Source organism: Talpa europaea (assembly GCF_964194135.1).
Source record: "Talpa europaea genome assembly, chromosome: 3".
In the NCBI taxonomy this organism is placed as follows: Eukaryota; Metazoa; Chordata; class Mammalia; order Eulipotyphla; family Talpidae; genus Talpa; species Talpa europaea.
The window spans coordinates 74,364,546-74,389,653 of NC_140069.1; the positions used below are offsets into that span (position 1 = coordinate 74,364,546).

General features: G+C 38.7%; 2 protein-coding genes across 2 annotated transcripts in view; one reads left to right on the forward strand and one right to left on the reverse strand.

Annotated features, from left to right (window-relative positions):
* Positions 1-21,274, reverse strand: part of SUGCT (succinyl-CoA:glutarate-CoA transferase) — a gene marked incomplete at both ends in the record, with an annotated part of 823,481 nt that extends 802,207 nt beyond the window's left edge. Inside the window, 3 exons of the mRNA XM_084229769.1 lie at positions 6,157-6,230; positions 7,230-7,281; positions 21,175-21,274. Coding sequence (XP_084085895.1) covers positions 6,157-6,230; positions 7,230-7,281; positions 21,175-21,274 — 226 coding nt within the window. The remainder of the gene's footprint in view (positions 1-6,156; positions 6,231-7,229; positions 7,282-21,174) is intronic.
* A 452-nt stretch (positions 21,275-21,726) lies between these two features.
* On the forward strand, positions 21,727-23,323 carry MPLKIP (M-phase specific PLK1 interacting protein; the record flags this gene model as incomplete). Its single annotated transcript, XM_084229375.1, has 2 exons — positions 21,727-22,111; positions 23,123-23,323. The coding sequence occupies exons 1-2, from the start codon at positions 21,773-21,775 to the stop codon at positions 23,321-23,323; spliced, it is 540 nt and encodes a 179-aa protein (XP_084085501.1). The 5' UTR covers positions 21,727-21,772.
* Between the last annotated feature and the right edge of the window lie 1,785 nt (positions 23,324-25,108).

Genomic DNA, 25,108 nt, shown 5'->3' on the forward strand with positions numbered 1-25,108 from the left:
TCTACTGGCATCCTCCTGACGCCATCTTTATAAGCCCAGTCTCTCAGCCCAGGTGTGCCCACCTATGCATGCCCAACCCTACTGCAGGTGCCCGCTAAGGACCGCAGGGATCTATCATTAATGCTAATTGCAGGAGAGAAGAAAATCCTGATAATTTTCATTTACCCTACAATAACACAAAACGATATCACTTAAATTGAGAATTTTATAAGTTCTAATTAAATATTGATATAAGAAACTAATCACTATGTAACTATAATTAAAATATTTATAACTCATTTCCCCCCAAAAAAGGCTGTGAATATGAGGTAAAGTTTAAACTTTAACTTCACTTAGATGATATAATTAATCTAATCTCCCATGAGACTTTACCCACTGAAATTGATTGAGAAAAAAAAACAGTATTTTGGAAATCCAAACAAAGACTAAAGATCAGATTTTTTTAATGATCTTTTTCTCACAAGAGAAAAAGGACACAGAATAATGAAAGAAAGAAGCATTAGTTCTAAAGGAAGATGAACTGATAGCACAATGCAGTAAACAGTGTAGGAATCAAGTAGAATGACATGCAAACTACAAGCGCCTGCAAACACAACCTCCCAGTAATAAACCAGGTAGAGGCTTCAAATCTGGATCTTCAGGATCAGACAGAAGCAATGACAGCCAAGAAAGCCCAGGTATTTTCATTTCATTGAAACTCCTAATACACTAAAAGTCTTTTTTGAAATAAAGCAAAGTCAAGAAAAGCCTAAAGTTAAATCATTTATTTTTAATTTTTGTATTCATTTACCCAGTGTAGAAAATGCCAGAAATCATCTAAATTGGAGACCTACACAAAGTTCCTACCTCACCTGTTTCTGTGTTACCAGGATTTTAGAGAGGCAGAGGGATGGTGCTGACGGCACATGACAGGAAATAAAGGTTAAAGCCATAAAATGGCAAAACTGATAGTTTGAGAAATAAGTTTTATTTGATTCACACACACTTGGCAGTTTTTAACTATCTTAATTTTTGGAAATTTCTATCCACTCATCTGTATTTGAACACATAGGTGGTTTCAATACCTTGCCTATTATGAACAGCGCTGCAAAGAACACAAGGAGTGCATGCTACCCTTCAATTTACTGTTGTTGTGTTCTTCAGCTAGATTCCTAAGCAGAGATTTGCTGGATTATATGGTAGACCCATTTTTAATATTTTGAGAAGCCTCCATACTGTTGCCCATAGGGATTGGACCAGTGTACATTCCTACCAACAAGTATAAGAAGGTTTCTTTTTCTCCACCTCCTTGCCAGCACTTGGTGTTTCTGTTCTTTTTTATATGTTCCATTCTCAAAGGTGTGAGATGATATCTCATTGTGGTTTTGATTCACATTCCATATAAAAATTTTGACTGCCTTTCTTAAATATTTCAAGGCATTCATTCTTTCAGCAAGATTTATTGAGCACCCACTGTAGGGTAAAGAAAATATCAGGCTTTTCTGCCCTTCCGCCATCAGGATAGATGATGGATCCTTGTCCTGAATGCATGCCTGATGGCGGGCACCTGGAATAGGGTGTGGGCATAGGTAGATGGGATTCAGCTGAGCTAAGACTGTGCTTTTAAGGGCGGCGTCACGGGGGGACGCCAGCAGCACCAGTAGCAGTAGCCGCAGTAGAAGCCGAAGCAGAAGCCGAGAAGCAGCAGAACGAACGCCAGAGAGTCCAGATAGAGTGAAGACTTGCTGGGGGCTGGGAGGCCTGCCAACCTCCCAGCCCCCCAGCCAGCACCCCTGCCTGCCATGTGCTTGGTGAACCCCAAATAAAAAACCTGCAAAACTACTGAGGACTCTGACTCCTCCTTTACCTGGTCTGCATGGGATCAGAAAACCTGCACTGTGCCCAGTCCTGCCCTTACAACCCACTTTATGACATAGTATTCAACAAGAGACCTATGTCCCTCCTCTCATACCCCTTCCGGTGGGGACAGTCCTGGAATATCAACAGCAACATTTGTTGCTACTTCAATCATTTAAGTTATCTGCCTGGCCAACAAGCATATAATTATACACTCACTAACAAGTTTTCAAGAAAAGAAGAAAAATAACTTTGATATGCTTTTTTATTATAAAAGTAAGTATAACCTAAGTTCTAAGGCAGAAAATTACAACCAAATTTTATTTAATTAAAGGACAAGAAGCAGAGAAAAAAGAGATTAGTTCTCCATTGAAATTTGAAAATACTGTCAAGTCCCTTTTAATGAGTGTAATACTAAGTCACTTTTATTCATATACATGCTGAATAACTATCTCAAAAACCCAGAACAATTAAAATATAACATGAACATTGAAATGCATGGGCAGGAAATAAGGAAAACAGAACAATCTGTCAAAAAAAGAGAAATGCACGCCTGCTAGTAGCAAAGTCTGATGCCAAGTGTATGGTCATGGGACATAATAAAGACCTAGAAAAAGGAAAGTGTCCCCTACCATACAAACTAGAAAGTACAAAGGAGAAATAGGCCAACATAAAAAGGGAGTAATGAATTCTAAAATTAATACAAGTATAAATATTTTAACCTAGTAATTAACTTACAAATGAAAAGAAATTTTCTCTTTGGTTGAAATCAAAAAGTGCTATGGTGTTGAAAACTGATAACATTGTGGAAATTGGAAAAGGGAGAAAAAAAGATGTTTAGCTGGAAAGCAAACATTCTTCAATATGATTCCAGAAATGAACTAAAGCAAAGAACGTCACTATCACAGGAAAGTAAGATTCAAACAAATCTACCACCTGGAGCCTGATAAATACAGAGTGATATAACTATAAAATAGAAATATATAATATTCCCTATGCTGATCAGAGAATCTTCTGTTACTGCTTTGGACTCCTAAGAAGATCTATTTAGAAGAAAGTTGAATGTTCCTGATCAAATATTTTACTTTATAGCATGTGGTTAATTAATAAATTGATGCAATTATAAACTAGTTTCATGGATTTTACATATATTCACTATGTATTCAAAACTAAACCATTTTCACTGATTTGGGAATTCTCTTCCAATTTCATAACTGTAACTGGGTCCCCATGATGCCCAAAAGCCTCAGGGTAAGCAGTGTTTTGGGGGTTGGGAGAGTGAAGATGGGGCAGCTAAGGCACACCAACTGTAGGGTAGGTAAAAGGTATCAGGCTTTTTTGCCCTCTTGCCATTAGGATAGATGAGGGAACCCTGTGGTCCTGAATGCATGCCTGATGGAGGGCACCTGGAATAGGCTGTGGGCATAGGTAGATGGGATTCACCTGGGCTAAGACTGTGCTTTTTAAGGGCGGCGTCACGGGGACGCCAGCAGAAGCTGAGAAAGAAGCAGGAGAAGCCAAGAGAGAAGCAAAGAAGCAGAAGCAGAGAACACCAGAGAGCCCAGAGAAAGTGCGGATTTGCTGGGGGCTGGGAGGACTGCCAGCCTCCCCGCCCCCCAGCACCCCTGCCTGCCACGTACCTGGTAATCCCAATAAAAGCCTGCAAAACCACTGAGGACTCTGACTCCTTTACCCGGTCTGCATGGGATCAGAAAACCTGCTCAGTTGTCATTCCTGACTTTACACCAACCTCAACCCATTTGTGGACTATTCCCTCCACCAGCCCCAGCAAGGCTATCTCCCAGCTATGGCTCCCTGGAGCAAAGAGGCCCACGAGCCAGTCCTGACCTGAGTGCAGGTCGCGTCTGATGAGGAACCAAGCTTTTTCCCTTTTTATATCTGGCGCTAGGATCCTAAATGGACCAATCAGATTCAAGCTCTCCAGCTGTCGCTTAATTTTGATTTAACGTATTTGGATTGAAAATGGAAAACAAGCTGATTGGTGATAGAAGGTTCAACCAGATACTTAAAATTGAAAACAGTCTTAGTAAGCTTGTTGTAGGGTAAGGAAAAATGTCAGGCTTTTCTGCCCTCCCGCCATCAGGATGGATGATGGATCCTTGCGGTCCTGAATGCATGCCTGATGGCGGGCACCTGGAATAGGCTGTGGGCATAGGTAGATGGGATTCACCTGGGCTGAGACTGTGCTTTTTAAGGGCGGCGTCACGGGGACTCCAGTAGAAGCCGAGAGAGAAGCCGAGAGAAAAGCCGAGAGAAAAGCCGAGAGAACGCCAGAGAGCCCAGATAGAGTGAAGATTTGCTGGGGGCTGGGAGGACTGCCAGCCTCCCGGCCCCCCAGCACTCCTGCCTGCCATGTACCCGCTAAATCCCAATAAAAGACCTGCAAAAAGCCACTGAGGACTCTGACTCCTCCTTTACCCGGTCTGCTGGATCCTAGAAAACCTGCACTGTGTCCTGTCCTGGCCCCTACACTTGTATGATAGGAGAACCCTAAAGATAATATAAGGCAGAGAAAGAGCCAACCTGAGTCAGTCAGCAGCTGGCCTTCAAAGAGGAAGCATTCATTAGACTACTTTGAAGGATTCTGTTCCCAGCCTCCGAAAGAGGTCAGTTAACAGACAGCCTTCAAAGAGAGAAGTGAGTTAGCAGTCAGCCTCCAGAGAAGATTCATTGTACCACCTCTGAAGAAGGACTCAACCGACGACCTCTGAAGAGAAGCATCAAGCAGTCAACCTCCATGGGATTCAGGGGACCTCCATAGACTTCTAGAACTCTAAACTGCCAGACCTCTGTAGATCTTTGTAGAGACAAGGCAACTTCCTGCCTGTGGTCCTGCCTCTGATATCACTTAAAGGGTCACCATCACCTTGCCCTGATGTCTCAAGGGGCTGCTAGTTGTTGGTGTATGACAACAGCTCACAAACAGCTGTCCTCACCCTCTGACAGCACCACTTCCTGGTGCCATTGAGTCCGTTGCTGTCTGGTCCAAGGACTGGCCCAGTCTTCAGACTGTGGCTATGATCTGGAGTGTCACCTCTTCTTCCATAGGTAGCCTTTGTTTGGAACTTCTGAATACTGTGGACACTTTCTGAGGTGAGACAGCCGGCCATCTGTGCCTTAAAAACTCTCCTATTCCCCAATCTCCTGTTTGTTAAATAAACCCTGTTGCTCTTGGATCGTGAGCCTTCATGGTCTTGCAATTATGCATGAAGAAAACCCTGACAGTGACCTGTTCCCACACCTTGGGCACTGTCTCTTAGTATTATTTAAGCTTTGTTTTAATTATCTTTAGCACTGTTTCATAAGGATTATATCTTGAGGAATAAATAATGAATTTTAAAACCTTCCAAAACAAGTAGTATATAGGATGATGTAGAGGACACAGAGAATGTGGACTCTACACTTTCAATTATTGTTAGAGAAAAAGGACATACAACATGACACTTTCCTAAGCAACTTTATCAAAAACAATATGAACTAAACACCAAAAGGCTAAGGCACCAAATAAAAATGGGAATCGCACAAACAAAATAGATTCGTTGGGCAAAGGAGGGAGAAAGAATGGGAAAGGTCTAAGATGAAAGAATTGATCTAACCTTAGGTGTTTTTCCCTCAAATTATTTAAAAATCATAAACCAGGAAAATGTTTCTTTTATTAGAAATTTTAAAAACTAGGTAAGCGTATTTGAGCTTTTTGAAGGATTTTGATTCCTTTTCCTTCTCTCCTTTTTCCTATGCCCTCTTACTTTCTTTTAACCTTCCCCTTTTTCTTGCTTTTCCTTCACCCCACAGTGACATTCCTATGGTATTCCTGTGGTCAGGAATACCCTAAAGCCTCAAGGGTAAGGCTTGTGTGAGACTCAGGGGAGCTGAGATCAGAGCTCAGGCCAGGACAGTCCCTATTAGCTTTATCTCGCTATGTCCCTGTTTTCTCACTAATAGAAATAATAACACCAACTCTTAGGATTATTATAAAAATTAAATAAAATAACAAAGTCAAAGGGCTTAGAACAGTGCCTGGCACAAGTGTTCTTAGCATCATTGTTACTACATGTTGCATCTCTGCTTCTACCAGAGGTTTTAGTTTCCTGTGAAGGACCTGGAGTAAGCCTCAACACTTGGCACCTACAAAGTAAAGAGATCATTAGTATTCAGAGGAAAATAAAGAATGGAAAAGAGAAAATAGCAATTTAATTTCAATTCTTTTCTCATCTCACATACAGATACATGGATATTTAAAGAACTACTACAAATATTTATTTATGTGTTGGTTTGAAAGGGAGCAATAGCTCTCTTTACCTGGTCTCTCCACTTTTATAACTTCTGCTCCAAGATCTCCCAAATTCATAGTAGCAAAAGGTCCCGCCAGTACTCTACACGAATAATGATAAACGAATTACCATTTGAAGATTTTTATATTAATTATTTTCTTAATAGTCCATTAATATAGATAAGCTCATACAGTATTAATAAAGAAAAAAATTATTAAAACTGTTCTAAAAAGTAATTTTCCCTTACGTACCAAAGAATTTAAAAAGTATACTGCCACAATTAAAATGCCTACTGATAGAGGATTGAATCAAGAAGATGCAGTATTTACTATCCAGCCATAGGGAAATATGAAATGTTGCAATTTACAGCAAAATGGAAAAAAATTCAAGGAAATTGTGTGTAGTAAAGCAAGGAAGAATGGCAAAGACAAATATTGGACATTTACTTTGTGGACATTTACTTTTAACAAAGCAAAATACATTTAAAAAAACAGTAGTAAGAGAATTGAGATTTCCAAGGTTAAGAAGGAGAATGAGTCAAATAGGAATAAGGGATGGTGGTGATGAGAACAGAAAAAGAAATGAACTTTGAAATTAAAATAAAGGAAATAAAACTAAAAATAGTCTCTTTGATCCAACCATTCTACTTCCAGAATGCTAAAGTAAGGAAGAAATCAAAATATTTCCTGAGGCAAAGACTTATGTACAAGGAAGGCTTATTTATTTATAACAGTAAGTATTATGGGATGATTAAGTAATTCTGTGACAATATTATAATAAAGTATCATATTTTTTTGAATTTTGAATGACAAAGGAAATAATCAAAACAACATTACATGTTTAAGATGTGGCTAAAACTATCATTTGAATATGATCACAAATTTTGTTTTTAAAATTATATATAAACATAAATTAGAAAGAAATAAAAAAATGCTAATCTCTTAGAATGAAGAAATTTCAGTAATTTTTCCTTTTTTATTTCCACAAAATTACAATTTCAGTAATTGTAATTTACTGAAATTCTTCTTATATTCCAAAAATTAAATGAATTTTGTTGAAAGGAAAACTCAATGACCTAAATATAGACAAGCAAATACAAACCTCGTTAGATCCAGAATTTTTACACCCTCCAACGGCTTCAGATTGTTAGTGCCTGGTAAAATACAGAAAATATTTGGAGACCATTGATTACTAAATTTTAGGAAGAAGAATACAGAAATACTGATATTATTTTAAGTAATCTCTATTACTACTGAAAAATTTTCTTCACAATATTTCTGCTATATACATAAAACACAGAAACCTTAACCTGATCCAACTAAGTCTATCTGCAAAAGCTAAATGCTTTAATGCCAGATTAATAAGTTAATGTATTTATAACTCCATAGCTACACTTAACATATTTTGTTTAATGAAAAAAATATCTGGGAGGGGGAAGGAATGACCAGGCCAAGCACAGAGAATTTTAAGGGCATTGAAAATACTCGTGTGATACAATAAGGATGAATACCTATCAATATATACTTGTCCTAAATCATAGAATGCACCACAACAAGAGTTAACCCTCATGTAAACTATGGATTTTGGGTGACTATGATATGTCAATGCAAGTTCATCTATTGCAGTGAATTTATCCCACTGGTGGGATATGATAATAATGGGGAAGGCTATGAATATGTGGAGCAGGGAACACATAGAGGAGCTCTGTACCTTCCTCTGAATTTTGCTGTGAACCTAAAACTACTATATAAAAGAACTGAGGTCTTTAAAATACATATAGTGTTGGAAGTCCTAGTTAGAGCAATTAGGCAAGAAAAAAGACATAAAAGGAATTCAAACTGGAAAAGAAGTGAAATTATCACTATTTGCAGATGACATGATAATATACATTTAAAAAGTCCAAAAAACTCAACCATAAAGGTCTTAGAAATAATAAATACAGTTAAATGGCAGGATGCAAAATCAATACACAAACATCTCCTGCATTTGTATATGCAAACAATGAGTTAGAAGAGAGAGAAATTAAGAAAACAATTTGGTACATTTATAATTGCACCAAAAAGGATGAAATATCTGGGAATAAACAAAACAAAGGTGGTGAAGAACTTATACACTGAAAATTATAAAACACTGTCAAAGACAATGAAAGAAGACACAAAGGTATGGAAACATATCCTGTGTTCACTGATTTAAAGAACAAATATTGTTAAAATGGCCATATTACCTAAAGCAATTTATAGATTCTACACAATACCTATCAAAATCCCAAAGGCATTCTTCAAGGACAAAAAAAAGTCTAAAATTTCTATGGAACCATAAAAGACCCAAAATTGGCAAATAAATCAAGAAAAAAGAAAAATGAAGGTAACACCTCCTCTGAATTGAAGCTATATTTCACAACGATAGTAATCAAAACAGTATGAGGCCACTGCAACCTAACAGACCTTCTCCAAACAAGACAGTCAGGTGGCTTGCAGGCAAGAAAAAAATCAACATCACTCATTATAAAGGAAAGGCAAATTAAAACTGCAATAGCATAACACCTCTCCTCTTTCCATATCAAAAACAATGGAAACAAATATTGGAGAAGAGGTAGAGTAAAAAGGAACTTTTATCCACTGTTGGTGGGAATGCAACTTGGTACAGACTCCATGGAAAATGGTATGGAGATTTAAGAAAAAACAATTAAAATCCTGTATGATGTCTCTACTAGGTATTTATCAAAAAATATGAAAACTCTAATATGAAAGACTTACGTATGCCTATGTTCTTAGCAGCACTGTCCACAATTTCAAGTCACATAACCACCTAAATGCACACCAAAAGGTGAATGACTTAAAAAAAAAATTGTGGACTATATACTCAATGAAATGCCACATAGCTGTTAAAAAAAAAAAAACCGTCTTTTAGAACACAAAGGATGACCCCCGAGGTGATTATGTTAAGATGAAATATATCAGAAAGTAAAAGACAGATAACAAATGGATTTACTAATCTCTGAAATATAAATAACTGAAAAACATACACAAATAAAATACAGAGGAATTAATATTGGACTTCGTGAACCAACTTACTGTTGCCAGAAGAAACAGGAGAAAGGGACGAGTGAATTGGAGAGGGAGATAGTTTTGGCATTGGTGGTATGGTGAGGGGTCAGACATCTATAGAACACTAAACCCCAAAAAAACGGAGTACACATTTTTCTCAAGTGCACACAGATCATTCTCCAGGATCGATCACATACTAGGGCACAAGACAAACATCAACAGATACACAAAGATTGAAATCATACCAACCATCTTTTCTGACCATGAAGGCATCAAACTAGAAATAAACCATAAAAGGAAGGCAAGGAACTTTCCTACCTCATGGAGATTAAAAACCACACTACTGGAAGACCACTGGACTAATGAGGAGATCAAAGAAGAAATTAAAAAATTCTTTGAATTGAATGACAAGGAGGACACCAATGTCCTAAATGTATGGGATGCAGCAAAAGCAGTAATAAGAGGAAAATATACAGCAATAGAAGCTCACATCAAGAAACAAGAAAGAACTCAAAGAAACAACCTAATCTCGAAGCTCAAAGATCTAGAAAAAGAACAACAAAAAAACCCCAAAACCAGTAGAAGAAAAGAAATAATAAAAAGCAAAGCAGAAATAAATGAAATTGAAACTAAAAATACAATCCAAAAGATCAATGAAACCAAGAGCTGGTTCTTTGAAAAAATCAATAAAATAGACAAACCCCTAGCCAGGCTCACAAAGGAAAAAAGGGAGAAAGCACAAATAAACAGGATCACAAATGAAAGAGGAGAAATCACAACGGACACAGCAGAAATCAAAAGAATAATCAGTAACTACTATGAACAGTTATATGGAAACAAGTTCAACAATCTAGAGGAGATGGACAAATTCCTACAACTCTACAATCACCCAAAGCTAGATAAAGAAGAAATAGAACACCTAAACAGACCAATTACAAGCAGCGAAATTGAAATGGTAATCAAAAACCTCCCCAAAAACAAAAGCCCAGGACCTGATGGATTTACAAATGAATTCTACCAAACATTCAGAGATGAATTAGTGCCTATCCTTCACAAACTCTTCCAAAAAATTGAGAAGGAAGGGACAATACCAAACACGTTCTATGAAGCCAACATTACACTAATACCAAAACCGAACAAGGACAACACAAAAAAGGAAAACTACAGGCCAATCTCCCTAATGAACACTGATGCAAAAATCCTCAATAACATTTTAGCTATCAGAATCCAACAATGTATCCATAAGATAATTCACCACAACCAAGTAGGATTCATTCCAGGGACACAAGGATGGTTTAACATCCGAAAATCAATCAACGTTATCCAACACATCAACAAAAAGAAATATAAAAACCATATGATAATATCAATAGATGCTGAGAAAGCTTTCGACAAAGTGAAATTCCATATGAATTTCATCAATAATTGTTCTATTTCTTTGAAGAATGAAATATTTGGGAATAAATCTAACAAAAGAGGTAAAGGACCTATACAAAGAAAACTATAAAACACTGTTAAAAGAAATAGAAGAAGACACAAAGAAATGGAAAGACATCCCCTGCTCATGGATTGGAAGAATAAACATTATTAAAATGGCCATCCTTCCAAAAGCAATATACAGATTCAATGCTATTCCAATCAAAATTTCAATGTCATTCTTCAAAGAAATAGAACAATTATTGATGAAATTCATATGGAATCACAAAAAAACCCCGAATAGCCAAAGCTCTCCTGAAAAAAAAAAGAAGGGAATGGAGGCTTCACACTCCCAGACTTCAAACTATACTACAAAGCCATAATAATCAAAACTGCATGGTATTGGAACAAGAACAGACATACAGACCAATGGAATCGAATAGAAAATCCAGAAATAAACCCACAGATCTATGGTCAACTAATCTTTGACAAAGGAGCAAAGACTATGCATTGGAGCAAAGAAAGTTTGTTCAATAAATGGTGCTGGGAAAACTGGGTCGCTACATGCAAAAGAATGAAGCTTGACCACTACCTCACACCATACATGAAAATCAACTCAAAATGGATTAAAGAACTAGACATAAGACCTGAAACCATAAAATATATAGAAGGAAATATAGGCGAAACACTACGTGATTTGCACATCAAATACATCTTTACAGACACATCACCCAGTGCTTGCATAAATAAAATAAATAAATCTTAAAAAAAAATTTTTTAATATGATCCTATATTTGTAAACATAGCTATTACATTAATAATATATGTTATATATAATATAGGTTGGTGATTATAGTAGCAGTCATAAATCTTTTTTTTAAGATTTATTTATTTATGCATACAAGAACTGGGGTACAGTTGTATGCACCCCCCCAGAGGTGCGGGGGTGAAAGGATTCACCAGAGACAGAGTGGGGAACAGAACAAAAGGAAACTGAGCCTAGCAGCGGGCCAGTTAGGAGAGGTCTGCTGCGCGATGTGGGTATGTACAGTTCTTAGTAGAAGGCTCAGTTTAACAAATATATTTATTCTTCCTAGTTGCTTGGGGTATACATATGGAAGACCAGTCACCATTCTATCTCCAGAAAATTTACAGTGTCTTGAAAGGACATGCCAGAGTATTAAGCAATTAATATAAAGAAAGGTATTGCAGGAATAACAAATTTGTTGAATCTTTCACACTATTGAATTGCATTTGAAAAGTATGGAAAAGAGATAAAAAGTAGATGGTGCTGGGCCTCCTCGGTGGCGGTGGCGCACTGGTTGAGCGCTGGGTTGTGAAGCTGCCCGCAGCGCTGTTTTGATCCCGGTGGCGGCCGCCACCGGGTGAGGGTCCCACATGGAGCACAGACCTCTCCTGCCGCCCTGCCGCCCGCTGCTCCCCTCAGCGTGTACTTTGGTCCTTCTGCCTGTTCTGCTCTCCCCTCTGGCTCTCGTGAATTCTCTCACCCTCCTGCACTTCTGACTGTACCCAGTGCTTGTATAAATAATTAAAAAAAAAAAGTAGATGGTGCTTTTTTTATTATTTAATAAAGAACCATTGTTTCACATCCTTGCTAATATTTTGACAGTATATAATTTCTTCCCTCAGGTGTGGTCACCATTGCTCTCCCATCACCAAAGCACCCATAGTTACCAGCCATAGTCCACTGTGCTCTCTTCACCCATAACCGGATGCTTCTTTGTTTGGTTTCTCTATATTCCACATATAAGTAGCATCATCTGGCATTTATCTTTCTCCTTCTGGCTTGTTTTGCTTAACATAATCCCTTTCAGCTCCATCCATCTTGCTAAAAATAGTATGAGTTTATCTTTTTTGATTGCTGAATAAGATATTTTCATATCATTAGGAATGAATGGACAAGTAATTAATTTTGTAACATATGTCTTCAAAAATATTGGTTTTCTATACTTAGGTCTCTTACAGAGGGCCTGCTTTATTTAAATGTTGCACGAAATGCTTATGAATATCCTCATTCCATAAATCTCCTTTCATTACAAATCTATCAAGTTTAGGGCCTCCCCAGTGGCGCAGCGGTTGAGTGCTGGGTTGCGAAGCTGCCCGCAGCCTCTGTAGAGCCGGTTCCATCCCCAGCCGCCAGGCCAGGGTCCCACATGGTGCGCAGACCCCTCCCGCTGCCCGCTGCTCCCCTCAGCAGTGTACCTCGTTAGTCTGCCTGTTCTGCTCTCTGCTCTGGCTCTGGTGAATTCTCTCACCCTCCCGCACTTCTGACTGTACCCAGTGCTTGTATAAATAAATAAATCTTAAAAAAAAAACCTATCAAGTTTATATTTCACTACCAATGATATCCTACAACATAACAAACTAGTAACATTTTATTTAATTAGTAACATTTAAATTTAATTCAGTTAATATCAGGCAATAGAATTTTGCTTTTATTAGCTGAGAAGACACCCATAAAAGACTTTTAGGGTACATTTAAGTCAAAATCAATAACAAGTTTTTAAACAGTTAAGAGCATGTGCTATGAAGACACTGAATTCAATTATCTACTCCACTACTCAACTATTCAAGTGACCCTGGACAAAGCAACTTCTTTTCTCTGAACTTCAATTTCCTCATTTGACACACCTAGATCATAGAGTTTGCAAGGATTAAGGAAACATTGAATGTAAAGTGCTTAGAACACTTTGTAGTTTTATTTCAGTTGTTATTGTTATCATCATTTTATATATATATATATATACTATATAGTCACACAACCTATTGAAGGCAATAACTTAATTTGCATTTAAAAACAAAAACATATGGTTATTTTACTGAATAGGAAAAATGATAGTCAATATTCTATATTAAAAGGCTATCTACATTCATATTTTACCCATTTGAAAAGCCCAGAAGAGGCTAGATGGCAGTGAGGGGTGATTGCAGGGAGAAAAACAGTTGGAAAGGGCATCATTAATTGTACCTGTAACATAATCTGTTGAAATATATTGAACAGCTTGTATTTTATTTGGTCTTTAGGATATAAAGTTATGATGATGGTACAGCTGAACAACAATTCAAATGCCCATACAAGTGGCTCATCTGTGTGACAACGATTATTGCAACTCTCACCACAGTACTAGCCAACTACAGAGACAAGGGAGGAAAAACAGGGAAGTCATGAAACAAACTGATCAAATATCAAATAGATCATGTGCTGTACATGAAAGGACTTTTAATTTGATATTTTACAGAGAACTTAACTATCAAAACTTCAGAGTGAAAAAGCAAACGGACATTTCTTCAAAGCATGCTCTCTTAACCTGCTCAAGTTTTTTTTAGAAGAGTTAGCATTATGTCTTCTAATGCATTAGAACACTTGAAAGAAGTTCTGTTCCTAATAGTATAGTTGCCAAGTAATTTTTGGAAAGGTTAGGGTACTTGAAAAATTGGTATCTACTAGAAGACATATCAAAGAAATTAAAATTTTTTGAGTTGTAAAAATGTGTGAAAGTGATGCTAAAGTTATAAGACAATTACACCATTTAAAGACAAGCAGAGAACAATAGTTGGGTGTATAATAACAAATAATAATTTATAATTCACCTTCTGCTGCTATCTACTTTCTTAAGAACTGTTTTACCTTGCAAGAATTTAGCTATTACTTTGAAATTTGCAATCAAATACATTTTGGGGGCCTCCTTGGTGGCGCAAGGGGTTAAGACATAACCTATGAAGCTGTCTGCAGTCATTGCAGCAGGAGTTTGATCCCCTGGTCGGGCAGAGAGCAACCCACATGGCACAGCAGACCTCTGCTGACTCGCCCGCTGCTCCCCTCAGTAGTGTACTTCAGTCAGTCTGCCTGTTCTGTTCCCCCACTCTGTCTCTGGTGAATCTTCTCTCCCCCCACACCTCCGGCCTGTACCCCAGCTCTTGTATGCATAAATAAATCTTTTTAAAAAATACATTTTGGAGTGCAATTGTTGTATGATACTATTTTAATGAAAACTCTTAGACATTTACAGAGTGAACAGACCAGAAAAATGACTTATGAATTTTGGGTAAATCAGATCAGGCTTTTCTACATTATCCAGCTTCTCTCTCAGTTAGGTTAGGGCCAAATGCCTGGGATCTGGTCAATGAAATATAAGCAGAGTAATATAAGCCAATGGCAGGCCTGATCCTTAAAATCATCCCATGAAATTCTCCTGGCCTTTTTACCCCTGCTGCATCAATCTGAGCAGCCACAAGTTTCAAATAGTATACCCATCTGTGCAAGAAAAGTGGCTTGATTGTATTAAGAATGCTGATGTTGTGGGTTAATGTGTACCATTAAAACAACACAACATTTATACTAGACACAACCTACTTTCTATCCCAATCAAAAAATATGCCAAGCATTAAAAAGAAATGGTAGTGTCTGAATAATTTCACAAAATTAATGTCCCAAACTGGGAAGCTCATTTCAGAGATAGTTTGTTTCAAACTAGTCTTCAGGGCCTCCCCAGTGATGCAGTGGTTGAGTGCTGGGTTGCGAAGCTGCCCGTAGCCTCTGCAGTGCCTGTTTGATGCCCGGCCACCGGGCGAGGGTGCCACATGGCGCGCAGACCTCTCCTGCTGCCCGCTGCTCCCCTCAGCAGTGTACTTCGTCAGTCTGCCTGTTCTGTTCCCCACTCTGGCTCTGGTGAATTCTGTCACCCTCCTGCGCTTCTGACTGTACCCACTACTTGTATGAATAAATAAATAAATCTTTAAAAAAAAAAACTACTCTTCAAACTGAGATATGTGAAAACTTTTTCTAAGAGGTACATGAATCATTTCATGGAAAACAGTTTCAAGAACTTCAATTTCCATTCATATCTTCTCTCATAAATTCTCTCTTCTTTTGGTCCATATTTCTATAGGGATATTTATATTTTTATTTATTTGTATGGATTCTTTATACAATAGGAATATTAACCTTTTAATCAATTATAGATAATAAAAGTAATTTTCCCCCATCTGCTATTTGCTTTCTTTAATTGTTTTGGAATTTTACCTTCAAAAGAATCATTTCATTTACACTCTGCCCAAGTATTGTTTCTGGGGTCCTCAAGACTATGCACATTTTCAGTGATTTGCTAAAAGGAGCCACAGGACCCGTAAGCAAGGAGAAAAGACAGGCAGAATCTGAAAAAATTCATGCACAAGGCTTATGATCTCTGCCTCCCATCAATGGGCCACACCAAGCATGCCTCTTTCTCAAACAAAAAATACAGTAATAAGTTCAATGTTTCTTCTTTGGAAAAGTCTACTACAGATTTAGAATCCAAGGTTTTTATTGAGGCCTATTCACATTAGCACACTCTGCTTATCACGTACCAAAATTTCAGACTCCCAGAAAGACTCCCATAAATCACATTGTTTGTAAAAGCCATCTCTAGCAACCCTAGTAATTAAGGGGCAGTTCAAGTGCCAATTTCCCAGGTGCCAATCAAACTTGCAATAAAATGCTTTAAAAGATAAACTGACTTCTTGCTATGTTAACTATTTTCTGCACAGGTATCAAGATTTTCCAACCCCAGATTATATAAGCATTCATGTATAGTTTTCTCATTTTAAAAAGCCTTTTATTTTCCTATTTAAAGATTTATTATTTGAAGTTAATTTTTTAAATATTAAATTCAATATATTTAAATATTAAATAGTTGCTTCTTGAATAAGAGATTATTTTTCTTGCTTCTCGTTTTGCTAAACATTTCAGACTTTCTATCAGAAGTATGCATTGTGTATATAATTGGAAAACACACAAAGATAAAAATCCCAGTGACATTACCATTTTATTTACTCATTTTAAAGCAAAAACTTTTCTATAGAAAGAAATATTCATATTCTTACATTTTACTTCATATCAAAGTATTCCATCAGCAATTTTACTATTTTATGAAAACTTTTATAAGTGTAAGCTAATGCAGTAACACCTGTGTTACATCTTAGGTGAAGAAAATCACTCTATAAGAAGTTAGTATGTATAAAGCTTTTCATCTGTGTAGAATGGAGGCTACCAGAAGGAGGGAGATGGGGAGCAAAGAGAGGAGCATGTCCCATGGACTGCGGTGGAGGACTGTGGTGGATATACAGTGATAACATACATGTGATGGGTAGAGAGTGGTAACACACTTGTGAAGCAGTGTGAACCTATACCCCCAAGTCTTATGCAGTATGGTAAATCAACATTACCACAAGAGAAAAATAAAATGTAAATAAATAAAATTATGTAAACCAAGAAAAAATCATCTGTGCTTGACTATGTTAGAAAAAGGACACATGCTTAGAAATGAAAAAAAAAACAACAACCCAGATTATTAACAGTAGAATTTGGCCCTCAAATTGTTGAAAACAAGTTGCTTCTAATCCTCATTCTATCAATGAGAACAATACTTAGGTAATAGATAAGTGGTCTGCTGTGTTGATGCAGGCCTAACCCTATCAATGAATGAGATAATCACATCCTAGAGATGCATTTACTTCTTTACTCTTAGCAGTCTTTTATCATAAAACAGGTTTAAAAAAAAAAAAAGAATCTCTATAATGAAAACTGAAATAGTCTAAAAAATTTTCAGGGAATATTAAGGTCAACTTTATGATGTAAGTATATATACCATGACTTCTAAACACAGAAATTATTAAACACATTCTCCCGTCCTAAGAAGTATTTTTAATATTTATATTTATTAATTTTTATTTTTTTACAATTTACTTATTATACAAGAACTGGGGTACAGTTAGAAGCAGGGAGGGTGAGAGAATTCACCAGAGACAAAGTGGGGAGCAGAACAGGGAGATGGACCGAAGACACTGCTGAGAGGAGCAGGGGGCGAGGCAGGAGAGGTCTGCCACACCATGTGGGTTTCTCCCTGGCCAGCCAGGAATTGAACCCACACAGCAGAGGCTGTGAACAGCTTCACAGCGCGGAGAACAACCCACTGCGCCACCAAGGAGGCCTCTATTCATTCCTTTTTAGTGGCCTACAGGCATATGAAAAAAAATGTTCAACATCCCTTATCATCAGGGAAATGCAAATTAAAATCACAATGAGATACCACCTTACACCAGTAAGAATGGCACATATCAAAAAAAAACAAGCAACAACAAATGTTGGTGAGGATGTGGTGAAAAAGGAACTCTCCACTGCTGGTGGGAGTGCAAGCTGGTCCAACCACTATGGAAAGCTGCCTGGAGGTTCCTCAGTCTACTATAAATGGAGCTACCATATGACCCGGTAATTCCATTACTAGGGATCTACCCAAAGGACACAGAAACAGATTCAAAAGAAACACCTGTACCCCTATGTTTATTGCAGCACTATTTACATTAGGTAAAACCTGGAAACAACCCAAATGCCCAAAAATAGATGACTGGATCAAGAAGATGTGGCATATATATACAATGGAATATTATTTGGCAATCAAAAAAGATAAACTCATGCCCTTCGCAGCAACATGGATGGAGCTAGAAGGAATTATGCTCAGTGAAATAAGTCAAAAGGAAAAAGAAAAATATCTGATGCTTTCACTAATAGCAGGAATATAGGGGAACCAAATAAGACATCAGTGTAAAAAAATAATAACAGTACAAACACAACAAAGCAAAAACAGACAATTATAAATCAGAGACATACTGCAGGGGAGGAGGAGGAAGAGGGATCAGAGGGAGGAAGGGAGGAGCCCAGGGGACTGAGGATGGTGTTGGGTGCATTGGTAAAGCAAACTCTATGGGGGCTACACCTGAGGGGGTGGGGGGAAGCAAATATCGTTTAAAAATGAACAAAGATGTAAAAAATAAATAAAATAATATTTATATTTATTCATTTTTAGCCTAAAAATAAACACAAGATTTCTGGACCAGGTATCAGTTATTATTACTTGTATCCAGAAATGCACCATTTTCCACACACTTTTGTGTCTTAGGCTTTTTACAGTAAGAGTCGAGTCAGTTGGTTAGGTCTGCGCATAAAAGAGGTTGAATTACAAGAGAGGTACCAACAATTATGAATTTTCATAGGTTAGCTGCCCAGTTGCCACCTTCTCCTGTGAAAGAGCAAGAAAGCTAACCTCCATAACGCAAACAAATATCCTTTGGAATGTAAATAAATATCTCCAGAGGGGAGACAAACTTCGCTAGATTTATAATCTCAATCTCAGAATGGTCTCCAAAGCTATGAGTTTGATAGCCTTTCAAAATATAAACTCTTAGGAGTTCTGGATCTATTCAGTCATCTTTTAACTTCCAAGGTTTGCCCTTTAACCCAGGTTCTAGTTTTCTTGGCTTAGAAAGTCCTGACCATGCAAAAACATGAAAGCATTCACTTCTTCATGATAAGTAGTAAAATTAATTAACCAAGGTATTTGCAGCACTCTTTAACATCTAGCACCTAAAATACTGTTTTCAAACCAATTCCGCAGAAGTGCCCCAGAAGCTTCCTATGGGGAGAAGGGACGCTAAAGCAGGAGTACAGAATGAGCAGGGCCCTGGACCCCCAATTCCTGCTTCACACACAGCCCCTCTTCTCTCATATTTTGAGCTTCCAAGTATGGGTTTCTGAAAAGGTTCCACCCTCCCCCCTCCAAAAAAAAAAAAAAAAAATGAAATCCACTGGGAAAAAAACACCCCAAAAATCTTAACTTAAATCCTGTCTTTAGAAACAGGCAAGGTCCCATTTACATGTACAATTCAAATTTATTGGCATGGTATTCTTACTTAAATTATAATAAAAGGCACACCATCACAAAGTTAACCAATTAATTCAGGTACTCATCACAAAGGCTCATGGTTACCAGAAAATGATGTTCCAGCTGTTGATTTCCTATGTATACCATGCCACTTGAAGATAACACTTGTCACAAACAGCATCTTCCACAAAATCACTGCTCTATCCAAGTACCTGTTTTCCAATGCCAGTCCTCGCTAAACAGTGCTACACTTTTCTTTTTGATGGAACCATACCTCTGTTGTTCACAAAAAGTACCCTTTTCTCTTCAGAGAGCTCATACTTAGTTTACAAAGCAGTCACCATAATCTTAAATTCACTATCCCAGTTCACATTTTCACCTCCAGGCAACTCAATATAAAAAACTTCTCCTCTTCCCCTCATCTCTCCTCCCTTCCCCTAAACTCACCACTCAATACAAATAGATGCCTGCTACAGTCCCACTTTCAAAATTTTACATGTTCAGTTATATATTTATATATTGCATTTTGAAAAGACAGACCCATTCACATTTCTGTACTTAGGGAAAAAATAAAAAAATTGGGATTCAAGAAGCAGTTCTGATACTACCACTGCTTGAAATGTGACCTTAAGCAAGTCGCTTAACTTCGCTTGGCTAATGTTTCATCTCTAAGAGAGCAAGGGGCCTGTTCTAAAAATGATCCACTTCCTTAAGAATTTACTCTCTCTCTCTCTCTCTCTATATATATATATATATGTATGTATGTATGTATGTATGTATACAGAGAGAAAGAGAGAGAAAGAGAAAGGCACACTGTCATGAATCACGTATCTCTCAATTTTTTTCTCTGTATTTCTTTCACTGTATTTCTATTGCAAGTTCCTATGTGTAGAAAATAGCAAGATATCACTTTAGGGAAAAACATTCCACAAGTGAAAACCAAGTAAAAAGATAACTTAAGGTATTTCACTCAATTCTGCATATAATTTGCCAATTACAAAAATTAATAAAAGTAATTTAGTGCCTACCACCCTCATTTTTCTGCTCCCTCCCCCAGAAAAATAAACTGGTTGAGAATATAGAAGGTCTGAATGACAGGTGGGAATCGCTGGCTAGTATAATGGGATTTTGTTGCCTGCAAGCTAAATTCAAAAGTGATCGTGGACTACCATTCCCAAATTTTGGAAGAGTAAAGAACGTCTATCAAGTAAATAGTAAACAGAAAATTCAAATTCTAAATAAAATTCTGCGACAGTTTTCTGGTACAAAGTCGTGTTTTATTATACATTAGATGTCATTCCGGGATTATCACAATTTTCTTTTTAACTAAAAGTCTCAAACAATCAAGATTTTGAGTTGGCCAAATTTCGCTTTTAGAAAATCATTATCTCTGCTTCCTAACCACTTCCCAAACCCTCTTCCATTTAACAAGAACAAGAAAGGGGGTAAAGTCCGACATTAGCACAGTCTGTCCACCCAGTTTAAAAGCAGCAGGCTGAAACCCTTTCTGGGTGTACATTTTTTTAAGTTGTTTGTGACTTGGAGGCCGAGGGGGCTGAGGTCAGGGAGCCAGGCAAGGCGTCCGGCCGGGAGGACAGGGCAGGGGCCAGGCTCGCACGGCCCGGCGCTCTCCCGAGGGTCCGGCCTCGACGCGGGCACTAAGCTGGGCGACCCCGGGGCGGCCTGGCAGAGGGGCGAAGCCTGCACAAAGTGAAGGCTCAGGGAGGCGGGAGGGAAAAAACCCGGCAGGCTGCCGCGACAGCAGATACTCGGAGAAAGCGCGGGCGCTCTCCTCAGGACGCGGCGGGAGGAGGGAGGCTGCGACTGGGCGCTCTTTCGCCGCCCGGACCGAGTCTCGGAGGATACCTGACTGCGGGCGGCCGGTCCACAGCCCCCTCCAGCCACCCCGGCCGAAGAGAAAGTCGGTTCCCCGCAGAGCCGCGAGCCTTCCCAGCGCCGCCAGCATCGCGTGCCTCAGACGCTTCAGCCCCAGCCGGAGGGAAGAACGCGGCGCGCTCTCGACCTACAGCCGCCCGCGGCGCCCGCGACACCGCAGCCCCCGCCCCCGCCGGGCCCCGGCCTCGCCCCGCCCCCGGTCCCGCCCTTCAGCCCCGCCCCCCGCCGGAGGCCCGGACGCGCCGGCCCTGGCCCCCAAGCGGAGGTCCTGTGGGTCCACCAAGGGCCGCCAGACTCCGAAGGCCGTTCCTGGGGAAAGAAAGGCTCTCCCTCTTTCCTTTATCCTTTTCCTCCCTTATTTCTTGACTTCCACCGCTCTATCTTTACCCAATTCAGTGATCCACTTATCGCGTAGCCCCCTAGCGGAACTTTGGTATCCTCGGAACCAATATGCTGTAGTTGCGGAGGAGCGTTTTGGTAAAGAACCGCCAATTCGGTCTGAAGGAGTGTTCGGAACAGTTCCGGCGGGAGAATACGGCCGTGAGTGCGTTCTCTGCGTTTTCCGATTATGCGCCGACAGAATTTTCGACCCCCGACTCCTCCTTACCCCGGCCCGGGTGTAGGAGGTTGGGGAGCTGGGAGCAGCTTCCGGGGTTCCTCGGGCGGAGGCGGACCGCGCCCGCCCTCCCCTCGGGACGGATACGGGAGCCCTCACCACACGCCGCCTTACGGGCCCCGGTCTAGGCCCTACGGGAGCGGCCACTCTCCTCGGCACGGAGGCAACTTCCCAGGGGGCCGGTTCGGGTCTCCGTCCCCTGGCGGTTACCCTGGCTCCTACTCCAGGTCCCCCGCGGGGTCCCAGCAGCAATTCGGCTACTCCCCGGGGCAGCAGCAGACCCACCCCAAGGTAATCTTAGCCAGCGTTTGCGGAGCTCTTTCTGTATGGCAGGCACGGTACTGATAATCCTTTACGTGGATTATTTTGTTTAATCCTCTGTGAGCTGAGATGCTATCTTTAGCCCGTTTTACAGGAGTAAACTGAGGCTGAGAGAAGTTAAGTAATTTTCTTTAGATCACCCTAAAATATGACGGAGCTGTACTTCCTGTTCTCGAGCCCTTCTGCTCAGCTTTTAACCAGTACAGAGCCACTCACACCGGAGATTCCCCTAGATACCATTCCGTTGCCAAGGGCCTTCCCAGGTCGTTTTCGTGAATTGAGTCCCCGGTCTCTGGGCAAAAAGTCAACGAATCTCCAGTATATCGCTCCTCTAGATTATAAAATTTTAGGTTGGTACCTTCTTCCTACTGCTGGGCACCTTCTCCCCCACCCCTTTGTCTGTTTTCTAACCAAACTGGCATCTGTTCCAGTCTTTCTCGATAAAAAGCCTAGCAATAGTGGAAGAAGTCTCCCATTCCGCTCAGAGTGAATACAGGAGATAGGAGTATATCTGGTGTGTATAGGGTTTCTGTTGTTTATAACTTGTGTGTACTTATTAGCTTTCCAATTTTGTTTTTGTTAAACCCCACTCCCTTTGACCATGGAGCTAAGGTGATAGATAAAATTTCATGAAATAGAAATGTTCTATAAATTTGTAACTAGGGTTTTAAAAAATGCTGTAATTTTTCTCCAAAAAGAGGAAATTTTGAGGAAAAATTGAAATGCAATTAGTTTCTTATTTCATCACCAATTGCTGTTTCTGCACAGTTATTACATTAGAAATCCAACAGTATTTAAGGTGACACATTAGTTTAAATACATTTTACACACAAACACTAGATTAAAGAAAGCATGAACTTTGCAATTGGACATATTTAGGTTCCAGAAACAACTTTTAACTTAGCAATGCGCTCCCCACTGGCTTTTAAAGAAGGTTATCTCTGCTAAATGTTTTTTTAACTGGTGATTTTTTTCCTAAAGGGTTCGCCAAGGACATCTACACCATTTGGATCAGGGCGTGGTAGAGAAAAAAGAATGTCTAATGAGTTGGAAAGTTATTTTAAGCCTTCAATGCTTGAAGACCCTTGGGCTGGCCTAGAACCAGTATCTGTAGTGGATATAAGCCAACAATACAGCAATACTCAGACTTTCACAGGCAAAAAAGGAAGATATTTTTCTTAATATTTATGAAATTCATCTGGAAGCGTCATGTGTCAGGAACATCTTGGACAAAACATATTTGTGTAATTAAGTTGAACTCTAAGATGGTGACTTTGAATAATTAGTTGGGGCTTCATATTTTTCATTATATGAAGTACTGGTATATTAGAGAAGACATGATAGGATAATTTGCAATATTAAGCTCTCTGGAAGTGCCTACCACATTTTAGAAGATTTACAGTTTCCAGATATTTAACGTTCTTTCCTATGTGATGGACTTTTGTCTTTCAATGTTTTTCTAATGTTTTGAAATAAAACATTTTATCTTAGCTATATTGTGGTTTTGTCATGTGCTAAAGAAGTAGAATTAATGTTTTGTAACCACTTAGAGTTCATAGGTAAATAATGGTGTGTGCTACTTTTGCAAATGAAAATATTGAGCTGTGGGCAGTTCTGTATGGGGAAAGGAGTGAAAGGAGAGAATAGATAATTCTTTTCATATTCGTAACTATAAATCTATTCATATTATAACCATTCAGTTTGAGAATTCTAGCTTCATATTTTATGTAATGCTATTGTGAAAATGCATTGAGGCTTGATGGAAAGTGACAGAAACCCATTTTGTTAAGTAAAAAGGAGTATTTATACTTATTTAACTGGAAAGGACTAGGATAGAACTATTCCTTGCATAGCTTGATTAAAGTGCTGTGCATCTGAATTTCTCTACATCCCTTTGTATTGTGGAGTCATTTTCTCTTGATGCCAAGGAAAGTGTCTACCAGTGTTTCAGATCACAAAGAAAATATTTCCCAATTCTGTCAATCCCAGGAAAGACAGCATGACCATGCTTAGATCATATTTCTGTGGTCCTGAACCAGTAACTATGACCAAGGCAAAATTGACCTGAACCATGGGCTCACCTGTGTAGGGAAACAGGGTATCAGTTACCTTCAGCCCATTGGCCTATCTGGATTAGAGATGTGGTTTTCACAGGAAGGGATGCTATGTATATGTAACTACAATAATGGAGAGAAAAATATGAAGGAATTTTCCCCCCAACTATTTAAACAAAATCAAGTCTTACAACTTGCAGACTTTTTAGGTATATTGCTGTCAAAGTACAATGAAATAGTACTACTTATAATTTTGTTTAACATTGCCAGAAACATCCAAAAATGAAATGATCAAACCAATCTGATGACCAGTTCAGTATATCTCTTCATTAGGACTTTTCATAGAAACAAAAAAAATGAGAAGAGGAGGATTTTATATTAATAAAAGTTCCATGAGAGCCAAGACTTTCTATAGCTAGATGAGTTATTTAACTTCTCTGTGCCTCAATTTTCTCATGTAAAGAATTTAATAGTACCCATATCATAGAAGTGTTGTGTTTGAAGATTAGTTTTATGTATGTACAACTCTTGCTCCAGCGCTTGGCACATAGTAATCTCTCAATAAATGGTAGCTATTACTTTCTCATTCACTTTATACTGCAAGCTCTTACAATGATGCCTGGTAAATTGTAGGTGCTTACTACATAATTGTTCTGCTTTATCTCCTTGATATGTAGGGATGTATATATGAAGTAGTAAATTAGTAATTTTCTTCCAATATCTTAAAAAAAATGTCCTTATTCCCTAACATCTTATCTTTCCAGATGACTTGAGGTCACATATTGAAAATTAGAGCAAGTAGAATACATTCATGAACCATTTATTGAGCTTCATAGATAAGAAAGCAGTACTATTTTTAGGAAACAGCATTTGGAAATAATTACTAAGCCATCTCTTACAGATCATTGTGTTA